An 11845-nucleotide genomic window follows, 5' to 3' on the forward strand; every position below is an offset into this window, starting at 1 on the left:
AGACAAGATAAAAGGGGTCAGAAGGTTGACAGAACAACCCAAAATTTTCTTTTTTCCCCCTAATGATATCTTCTCCATTTTGGCCCAACCCACGATTTATATATTCATCTTGGGTGTTCAAGTGCTAGAAAATGGAAACCGATGACAATCACTGAAAGGTTTACTTTGGGCCTCATCAGACAAAAGTGTGCTGATGTCTTATGAACAACAGAAAATAACCTTGGATCTTTGTAGTATAGTACTTCTGTGTGTAAGACAATTATTTGAACAGGATTCCTTTATTTTATCTGAATAGGGCTGGGGCTGTCTACTGATCTCAGTAAAAAACTGGGTAGTAAGATAGTTTTAGGAGGTACATGATATAGCCTGCAGTGCAAATAACATCTTAGGGGTTGTCGAGTCCAGTAGAAATTAATGAAAAAGATATAAAACCAAGGAAAGTCATGCCTTCTCATCTTCTAGGACAGTTAGTAGGACAGATGCACACTGCAAGCGCCTGCTAGCCTGTGCTTTCCGATTTAATAATAGTTGTTTTTCAGCAACAATATCTTTGTAGGCTGTCTGAAGAAACAGCAAATGTTCTTCAATCTGAAAGACAATTAATTCATTATTGAAAAAAAACTATCTCATTTTGCTTCAAGAGTTTATCTTTCATTTATATAAATATACTGTGTAACCACTTCATTTTCACATCCTGGAACATCTTCCTGGATGGATTATATTACCAATGAAAATATACATTATAGAAATAAAATGATTCCATGACCTTGAAGTTTTGTATTTTAAAATGCCATCTTCAGGCCGGCCTGGTGGCACACTCGTCCCCACCTCCTTTTAAAAATTTTTTGAGGAAGCTTCTCTTCTGCTACTCATGATCCTACAGGGACGATCAATCTTTGTGCTCCAACTCCTGCTTCCAGTATTGACATGTGACTTACACTGGCCAATCATAGAGCCCCATCCAGCTGGCTAAATTAACCAATTCAGGGATGGTCATATGATCCAATCAAGGCCCATCACACACTATACTTTAAAAGAGAGATATCTTCCTCTTGGGTTGTGATACTGGGATAATGTGAATTTCAGGTACCAGCTACCACCTTGCTCATCATGTGATGAGAAACTGCCTACAGAATGAAACTAATAGAGACAATAGCACTGAGAAATAGGGGAGAGAAAGAGAGAGAGAGAGAGAGACAAAGCCCCGATGACATCTTTGAGCCCTTGACTCCAGATGGAGTCAGCTCCACACTTGACCTTCTCAATTATGTGAGACATGTTTGAGTTTGATTTCTTTCACTGGCAAACTCATGATTGGTGGTAACTTGTACAGATTTAGGTTTGATGAAAGGTTTAAGTCCACCATTTTGGTGAGTTTGTGTATTACCACTAAGGATGATGCAACGAGCCGTGCTATGAAGCAGGTCCAAAATAAGGTTAATTTTTATGGCATACTAGGAGTATTTGTAGATCAAACTGAATTTAGACTGACTAATCCTATAGGTGGAACCAACTTCTTAGAAAAGCTGGCAGAGTAGTTGAGGTGGTATTTCTAAGTCCTCTGGGGTTGGATGGATCTCACCTACCCAGCCACACTGAGCAGAGCAGAATAAATGGGTTTTTTAAGTTAGGCTGGTAGGATGAAGTGGCTGTTAATTATCTCTAGGATGTCAGTGGAAAATGTATTTTCATGAATAGCTGATAAAATAATTTTCTTAAATTACTACTTATCTTGATGACACATCTGCTCAAAAGTGTTTGGTGAATTCTTTTAGAAATAATTGACTAAAGATATGTCTAAAGTTTTGGCCCTCTCAATAAATGCCTACACAATCTGATCCCAACCTTCCTTCATAATTTCATCTCCTTTACTACTTCTTTCCAGTTATATTACTCTTCAGCCAAATTGGTTAATCCCATATCTCCCAAACAAACCTTAAGTTTTCTTGTCTTTGGGATTTGGCTCATATCCTTCTCTTATGCCTGGGCCCTTCCATTAGAGAAATGTTAATCCTAGGCATTCTTTAAAATCCTCATCAATTTCCAGCTGTCATGAAGTCCCAGCCTTGTGAAATCCACACTGATGTACAGTTCATAACAGTTGTTTGAGAAGTAATTATGAATTGTCTGATATTATCTCTAGGGTTGCAGTCTTTTAGTCTTATTAACTCATATTGTTATTTATATTCTGAAAGATCTTTGTCTTCTCAAAATCTTTGGAGACAAGGTTTAGCAGGGAGACTTGAACATGGTCTATATGCTTAAGTGTATAGACAAAATTGTGCTTATTATGATTTGTAATTTCTCCTTTTTTAAAATATGTTATCCTGGTGAAAATATATACCTAATTTTTACACCTTAGCTACTTTTGGCATGCTTTCTCTAATGATTTAGAATTTATTCTTGGTTCACTCATAATAATTATTCAGGTGTTTGCTCTTTTATGTATTATATCGTTTTTGTTTGCTTACTCATTGCATTGATTCCTTTGAGGAAACTCTTCTCTTGTTACTCATGACCTGGTAAGTTATTGAAATATTAAATTTGTAGGAAGTACAGATTGAATTAAACACATGAAATGTCTATTATGTGATAGGTATTGATACTGGTTGGACTGATGTTTTGTAGACTGAAGTTATAAAGATTTTCTGGGAGAAATTTGGTAAAATGGTAAATTAAAATATTACTGAGATGATAATAATTAACATTATTGAGTGTTTTATTATGTGGCAGGCACTGAGGGCTTTACATATAGTATATATAATATTTTCTTAATCCTCACAATCTCTTCACTGCCTCTACTATTATCCCCATTTTATCTTTAACTGATAAGCTCTACTGAGATAATGACTTCTTCTTGATGTTTTTGTCTAGTTCATAAAAGTATTAAAAATTTAACAAGTAAAAAAAAGTTTCTTACCAGCTGTAAACCTCTTTGTTTTTCAGCCAACCTTTGTCGTGCAATTTTAAGGACATTTTGAGCTTTAGCTACTTGGATTTGTTTAGGGCCCACCAGCTTAAAGAGAATGTCAGAACATGAAAGTGTTAAAAAAGTGAGCTTTACTGTCAAAAATGCCACTTCTATTTAAAAACATTTATAGATATCAGCCATTAAAATAAACTTTTCTGGAATTATGTGTACATGAGGAATATAAAGTAGCTTATTACAGTGAAATAAATTAAAATTGACAAATAAAACAATAGCACAGCTGTCATAAATTTAAAAAGTCTAATAGGACCACTTTGGTGTCTGTGTGAGTTAGCATAATATAGTTAATTAAAGCATTTTTCATTAGGTATTCTTTCCACAGAAGTTCATTTGAGCATTGTTAAATAAAATTATTTCTGGGACTTTGATGTGTCACTTCCAAATCATCACAGATATTCAGGAGGAGAAAGCATACCTTCTGTACTTCGTGGTAGTTATTCAAAGCTATAACCCACTGGCACATAGAGCAACAAGCAACAGAAACCATAGCAATCTTGTTTGGGTTGAAATCAGGCAAGATTAAAATTTTTTTCAGCTTCATGAAAACCTAGAGAGAATACAGTTCATATGTTACCTGAAAAAGAAATATTATTGATCTGGAGTTTTCCCCAATCTACATTAGAATGAAATTTTATTTCATATAAGAAATACTCAACCACTCTTCGACATAGAATTAAAGACATATATGTGGTACAAAAATGGCCCTATTACCAGGAGGGGAAAAGCCTCTATTATAAACACCCCGCTATTGCTATTGTTGTTGCAGTAGCTTTGCTATCGTTTCTAAAAAGGAACTCCATTTTATTTTTTTCTGGCAGCTGGCCAGTTTGGGGATCCAAACCCTTGACCTTGGTGTTATAACACTGCACTCCAACCAACTGAGCTACCTGGCCAGCCCTGGCACTCCATTTTAAAACAAAAACAAAACAGATTAACTTCCTCTGGTTTTGAAGAATTTGGTGTGTAAGGAGGTTTGTAGTCTCCTTGTGCACTTTAGGTGCGAGGTGACTAGCAATATCATTTTCCACCTTCTCCCCAAGGTGCATACTGGCAGGGTACAGTCCCTATTCAATGGCCTGTCTATTCAACGATAGTGGCATGGCCTGGGCCATGCTGGGGTTTATCGAGGACATTCTCTAGCTGTGTCAAATGCCCACAGACCCACGTTATCTAAATGGTACAACCTATTTTAGAATTAGATATACAGTATTTCTCATCTACTTTTGGGAGTCATCACTGGAATGAAGTCTTTCTCAAATTGAGATTCCTTTTCCCTTTCCAAGCAGGCATCTCTTCTCTTGCCTGGAAGAATAGAACCATTTTCCTGAATAATTTAGATGGCAGGTGATCCACTCTCAATTTATTATCTGTGTTATTATTATTATTTAAAATACTGTTAGGTTTTTCATCATTTCTTTAGATGAACTATTAATTAGTTTTAGCTTGGAATAACTATTTAAAGAAAACCAAAGGAAATCATATTTGCTAAGAATTCTTCAGAGAGTAAGTTATTGTTGCATTAATTAACAAAGAATATGAAGTCCAACACTAACATTCTGCCAAAAAATCACCTTGTTCATATACTAATAGCACAGATCATCATTGTAACTAATTAATTGTCTCTCTGTTTAGTGTCTGTCTTCGCTGTTACAATGTAAATTTCATAACATCAAGGAATGAATGCTGTGATCTTGTAAACTACTCCATAATAATGTCTCTCACAAGGAAGATGCTCCTCAAACATTTATTTAATGAATTAACAAGTACTCACCCATTCAGCCTAAAAATTGATTAGTCTGCCTGTGAGCTTAGCTCTCAGCTCATCTCGTATGTAACATCCCAGTTTGGAAATTCTTCCAGTCTCTATCTGTGATTCAATTCCACATCTTTAGGTATTTGTTACAGCAGCTACCACTTCCCAATTCCAAAGTGCGTATTAGTTTCCTGTGGCTGCTGTAACAAATTACCACAAACTGGGTGACTTAATAGCAAATTACTCTCTCACAGTTCTGGAGACTAGAAGCCTGAAATCAAGGTGTAGGTAGGGCAGGATTTCCTCCAGCGGCTCTAGGAGAGAATCTGGTCCTTGCCCTTTCCAGCTCTGTAGTTCCAGGCATTACTCAGCTTGTGGCTACATCACTGTATTTGACCTTTCAAATAGTAGAAGTAGATTCTACTTCCATCTACAACACCTTGGCCCAGGCTTTTGTAATCTCTTGTCTACCTTGCCTTACCCCTCTCTACAAGACTCACCCATCTAGCATGGCCTGCCCCACTCTACCAGTGCCCTGAAGGCTGCTGCTTGTCTAGAACATTGACCCTGTTCTCTGCCTCCTTGAAGTCCTACAGTAAATCTACATTCTTGTGAATTAAATCTGCTCCAGCAAAACCTTCCACTAGAATTTCCAGGCTACCTTATTTTCTTTCAACTTTTTCTGTGCCTTAATCTGTCCTTCATCTCCTTCCACTTAAACTAATATCCGTAAAGTGCTCAGGACAATGTCTGGCACATATGAACATTTGTTACACAAAAAAATAAATCTTAGACACACATCGCACTTTCATAGTTTAACACAATCCATCCAGAAAGACTTTCTCCTGCTATTTTCCTTTTACTTCTCTATTCTTCATTATTTAAAGAGATTCTGAGACATGAGATTTTCCAGTTTCAGTGATATGTTGCTTTTTCTGGATACTTCCAGGAACTCTGTTAAGTTTGGGTATGGAGCTTGCTTTCTGATCTTTTAGCTCTTAACCTCTGTCTTTCAATTCTAATACAGAAGTTCGATTATAAATACAGAATGCGTCAATTAGGGATCAACATTTTACCTTATCAGGTATACTGTCCTTGTCAAGGTTAATCAATTTTTTAAGGAAACCAGTTTCTGAAAGAAGTAACTTCGCTGTTGTCCAGTTAGGTTTCCTTTGTAGAAGAATACATACTGCGTTCATGACAGTCAGTACAAGGAAGGGAGGTCGGGTGTATACTCTATAACAGATGGTGAAAATCTAATCAACTTCACAATTAAAATCAAATGCACCCTGTAAACTCTCTCAGAAGACAATATACATGGATTTTAAACAAGCATTTTGATAAGGAGAATTACTTGTCAACAGGTAGCTATTTCACTACTTGGGCATCTTTTAAAATTAATATATAGGTACCTTTGCTTTAGGAAGATGAAATGCATAACATCTAAATATGCAAAACATCTGAGTTAGAGGCTAATACTTTTTATTATAAAAGTATTCATTGTAGGATTATTTAAAAATAGGAACTATCCTATTTCATTGCAGGGTTGATTTACTGATGACTACTTGACAGAAACACTGTATATGTGGGTGGGCAGGGTGGGTAGTTGGAGTCAGCTCTTTTCTTATGATTTAAGGAGTGCCATGAGGTTCAACTCCTCTAAAACATATCCTCTGACTTTTCTTCACCCTGATCTAAAATTCCTACCATGAAGATCACTGATACAACAGAGTCAGGGGAAGGAAGGTAGATGGCAATTTGTTTCTCAAGTTATTAATATACTCGTTACTGGAACATTGGATGCTGCCTCTTAGCTGTGCCCTAATAAATTAACATGCCACCACACCATCAGATAAGAAGTTTACACTGGAGAGTCAGGTGTCAAAAAACATTCCCAAGAAGCAAATTTCAATGGAAAACCATGAGAGGGTGGTGGTTGCCGTGCAGCAGCCTTTGGAATGTGGGAACACAGGGGCAGGTCCACCCAGGGTAATGAGTCCCCGCAAGTGAAAATCGTACAGATTTCCCAAAAGAAGGCAGGCAACAAAGACACTTTGTATGATGCTACCCATTGGGGTTACCAAGAAGGTCCCCCTGCCTTAAATTTCTTTCTATATATATATATAGATGTGCATATATATCTTTCTTATAAACATATACATTTCTTTGAAATGTATTGAATGAACATATCTATAGGGTACAAAGTTATATTTCAATACATGTATACAAGATGTAGGGATCAAATCCAGGTAGTTAGCAAATTAATCATTGCAAAATTTTATCATTGCTTTGTGTTGAGAACATTTAAGCTCCTCTCTTTTAGCCATTTGACAACATACTGCTTCTATAATTACAATAAATGGCTGTTAATTATAGGTGCCTAGCACTACTGTACATCACTAGAATTTATTTTTCCTATCTAGCTGTAATTTTGTACCCATTAACCAGCTTCTCACTATCCCCCACTCTCCCCTTTCTTGCCTCTAGTAACCACAGTTCTACTCTCTTTCTTTTGCACTTTGAGCTTTTAATTATTAATTAATTTATTTTATCATTACACAATATAAGCATTTTTTTGTGGCCCTTTACCAATTTCTCGCTAACCACCTTCCCCCATCCGCACTTTTCCATCCCTGGTGGCCTCAGTTTCAGTTTCTCTTTTTGAAAGTTCAAGGAATTATTGTGGTTGTTTTATCTTTCTTTTTTTGTTCATTTTTTTCAGCTCCCACTTATGAGTGAGGACATGTGGTATTTCTCTTTCTGTGCTTGGCTTATTTCCCTTAACATAATTTTCTCTAAGTTCATCCACATAGCTGCAAATGGCAGAATTTCATTCCTTTTTACGGCACAGTAGTATTCCGTTGTGTATATACACCACAATTTCCTTATCTAGTCATCCATCAATGGACATTTTAGATGGTTCAAAATCTTAGATAATGTAAACAGAGTTGTGATAAACAAGAGAGTGCGGGTATCCATTCAACATGATGATTTCCATTCCTTTGAATGTATACCCAGCAGCAGGATTGCTGGATTGTATGGCAGTGCTATCTGTAGTTTGAGGAAGCTCCATGCTGTTTCCATAATAGCTGCACTAATTTGCAGTCCTACCAATAGTGTAGGAGGGTTCCCCTTTCTCTGCATCCTCACCAGCATTTGTTATTCTCTGTCTTACTGATGATGGCCAGTCTAAATGGTATGAGATGATATTTCAGTGTGGTTTTGATTTGCATTTCCCTGATGTTTAGTGATGTTGAGCATTTTTTCATGTGTCTGTTGGCTATTTGCATATCTTCCTTTGAGAAATGCCTATTCAGCTCCTTTGCCCATTTTTAAAGCAGGTTACTTTTTTTTTTTTTTTACTGTTAAGTTGCTTGAGTTCCTTGTATATTCTGGATACAAATCCTTTGTCAGATGCATAGTTTGCGAAAATTTTTTCTCATACCCTAGGCTGCATTTTCGCTCTGTTATCTGTTTCTTTTGTTGTGCAGATTTTTAGTTTGATAAAATCCCAATTTGTTTATTTTTTCTTTTATTGCCTGTGCTTTGGGGGTCTTGTTCATAAGTCATTGCCCAGTCCTACTTCCTGAAGTGTTTCCCTTTGTTTTCTTTTAGTAGTTTTATAGGTTTGGTCTTATATATGTTTTTAATCCATATTGAGTTCATTTTGGTGTATGGTGAGAGGATCAGGTCTAGTTTCATTCTCCTACATATGGATGTGCAGTTTTTCCAGCATCACTTATTGAAGAGGCAGTCATTTCCCCAATGTATGTTCCTGTTGCTCTTGTCAAATATCAGTTGGCTGTAAGTATGTGGGTTGATTTCTAGGTTCTCTATTCTGTCCCACTGGTCTGAGTGTCTTTATACCAGTACCATGATGTTTTGGTTACTATAGCCTTGGAGTACAATTTGAAGTCAGGTAGTATAATTCCTTTGGCTTTATTTACTTATTTATTTTATTTGCTCAGGATTGCTTTGGCTATTAGAGGCCGTTTGTTGTCCCATATGAATGTTAGAATTGTTTTTTTCTATTTCTGTGAAGAAAGTCATTGGTATTTTGACTGGGATTGCATTGAATCTGTAGATTGCTTTGGGTAGTATGGACATTTTCACAGTGTTAATTCTTCCAATCCAAGAGCATAGAATGTCTTTCCATCTTTTGTGTCTTCTTTAATTTCTTTCAACAGTGATTTGTGGTTCTCATTGTAGAGATCTTTCACCTCCTTGCTTAAGTTGATTCCTAGGTTATTTTTTTGTTACTACTATAAATGGGCTTGCTTTCTTGATTTCTTTTTCTGCTAGCTCATTATTGGAGTATAAAAATGCTACTGATTTTTTGTGTGTTGACTTTGTATCCTACAACTTTACTCAAATCATTTATCAGCTCTAAGAGTTTTTTGGTAGAGACTTTAGGTTTTTCTATATATAGGATCATGCCATCTGCAAACAGGGACAGTTTGACTTCATCTTTTCCAATTTCTTTTGCCCTTTATTTCTTTCTATTGCCTGATTGCTCTGTCTAGTACTTCCAATACTATGTTAAATAGGAGTGGTGAGAGTGGGCATCCCTGTTTTGTTCCTGTTCTTAGGGGAAAAGCTGAAAGCTTTTCAGGAAAATATCTGCAGTGGGTTTGTTGAATATGGCTTTTATAGTGTCGAGATACTTTTCTTCTGTACCTAATTTACTGAGAGTTTTTATAATGAAGCAATGTTGAATTTTGTTAAGTGCTTTTTCTGCATCTATTGCGATAACCATGTGGTTTTTGTCCTTGATTTTGTTGATGTGATGCATCACATTAATTGACTTGCATATGATGAACCATCCTTGCATCCCTGGAATGAATTCCACTTGATTATGTGTATAATTTTTTTGATGTGTTGCTTTATTCTGACCACTAATATTTTGTTGAGGATTTTTGTGTCTATGTTTGTCAGAGATATTGGCCTGTAGTTTTCTTTCTTTCTTTTTTTTTTGTATCTTTGGTTTTGGTATAAGGTTGATGCTGGCCTCATAGAATAAGTTTGGGAGAGTGGCCTCTGTTTCAATTTTTTGGAATGGTTTGAAGAGAATTGCCATTAATTCTTCTTTAAAGGTTTGGTAGAATTCAGCATTAAAGCCATCCAGTCCTGGGCTTTTCTTTGTTTGAAGACTGCTGATTACTGCTTCAGTCTTGCTGTTGGTTATTGGTTTGGTCTGTTCACGTTTTCTATTTCTTCTTGGTTCAGTCTTGGTAGTTTGTATGTGTCCAAAATTTATCCATTTCCTCCAGATTTTCAAATTTGTTGATGTATAGCTGTTTATAATAGTCTGTAATAATTATTTGTAGTTCTCTAGTATTGGTTGTAATGTGTTCTTTTTTGTTTCTGATTTTTGTTATTTGAGTCTTCTTTCTTATTTTAGTTAGCCTGGCTAATGACTTGTCTATTTTGTTTATCTTCTCAAAAAACTAACTTTTTGTTTCACTGATCTTTTGTATCACTTTTTAAGTCTCTATTACATATAGTTCTGTTGTGATCCTAATTATTTCTTTCCATCTACTAGTTTTGAGATTGTTTTAATCTTGTTTTACTAGTTCTTTGAGATATAGCTTTAGGGTGTTTATTTGATATCTTTGTGTTCTTTTGATATAAGTGTTTATTGCAATAAACTTCCCTTTTTGTCCTGCTTTTGCAGTATCCCACAGATTTTGTATGATATATCTTTATTTTCATTAGTTTCAAGAAATTTTTTGATTTCTTGTTTAATTTTTTCTTGGACTCCTAGGTCCTTCAGGAGCATGTTGTTAATTTCAATGTATTGTATAGTTTACAGAGTATCATTTTTAATAAAAAATTTATTTCGTCAATATACAATGTGGTTGATTATTGTGGCCCATTACCAAAACCTCCCTCCCTCTTCCCTCTCCCCCCTCCCTCCCAAGAATGTTCTTTCCATTTGCTTGTTGTATCAACTTCAAGGAATTGTAATAGTTGCTTGTTATATCAACTTCAAGGAATTATAATAGTTGTGTCTTCTTTCCTCCCTCCCCCCCAAGTTGTTTGTGTATTTATTTATTTTTGGCTCCTCAAAATAAGTGAGAACATGTGATATTTCTCTTTCTGTGCCTGACTTGTTTCACTTAATATAATTCTCTCTAGGACTATCCATGTCATTGCAAATGGCAGTACTTCATTCTTTTTTATAGCTGAGTAGTATTCCATTGTGTAGATATACCACATTTTCCATATCCACTCATCCGATGATGGACATTTGGGCTGATTCCAGCTCTCATTATAGAGATTTTTCACATCCTTGGTTAGCTCAATTCCCAAGTATTTTATTTTTTGGGTGGCTATTGTAAATGGGCAAGCTTTCTTGATTTCTCTTTCTGCATGTTCACTATTGGAGAACAGAAATGCTACTGATTTTTGTGTGTTGATTTTGTATCCTGCTAACTTGCTGAAATCATTTATCAACTCCAAGAGTTTTTTTGTAGAGGCTTCAGGCTGTTCGATATATAGGATCATGTCATCTGCAAACAGGGACAGTTTGACTTCATCTTTTCCAATCTGGATGCCCTTTATTTCCTTCTCTTCTCTGATTGCTCTGGCTAGTACTTCCAACACTATGTTGAATAGGAGTGGTGAGAGTGGGCAGCCTTGTCTAGTTCCTGTTCTTAAAGGAAAAGTTTTCAGCTTTTCTCCATTCAAGATGATATTGGCAGTGGGTTTATCATATATGGCTTTTATTATGTTGAGATACTTTCCATCTATACCTAATTTATAGAGAGTCTTTGTCATGAATGAGTGTTGAATTTTATCAGATGCTTTTTCAGCATCTATAGAGATGATCATATGGTCCTTGTGTTTGATTTTATTGATATGGTGGATCACAATTATTTATTTGTGTATGTTGAACCAAACTTGCATCCCTGGGATGAATCTCACTTGATCGTGGTATATAATTTAGCATATGTGTTGCTGTATTCTGTTAGCTAGTATTTTATTGAGGATTTTTGCATCTATATTCATCAAGGATATTGGCCTGTAGTTTTCTTTTAGTTGTATCTTTACCTGGTTTTGGTATCAGGGTGATGTTTGCTTCATAGAATGAGTTTTGGAGA

General features: G+C 35.8%; 1 protein-coding gene across 1 annotated transcript in view; it reads right to left on the minus strand.

Annotated features, from left to right (window-relative positions):
• DNAH14 (dynein, axonemal, heavy chain 14) overlaps window positions 1-11845 on the minus strand; it is a 390354-nt gene that overhangs the window by 66306 nt on the left and 312203 nt on the right. Inside the window, 4 exon segments of the mRNA XM_008567995.1 lie at window positions 448-588; window positions 2921-3016; window positions 3405-3536; window positions 5819-5978. Coding sequence (XP_008566217.1) covers window positions 448-588; window positions 2921-3016; window positions 3405-3536; window positions 5819-5978 — 529 coding nt within the window.

This window comes from Galeopterus variegatus, unplaced genomic scaffold, assembly GCF_000696425.1.
Source record: "Galeopterus variegatus unplaced genomic scaffold, G_variegatus-3.0.2 Scaffold365, whole genome shotgun sequence".
Taxonomy (NCBI): Eukaryota; Metazoa; Chordata; class Mammalia; order Dermoptera; family Cynocephalidae; genus Galeopterus; species Galeopterus variegatus.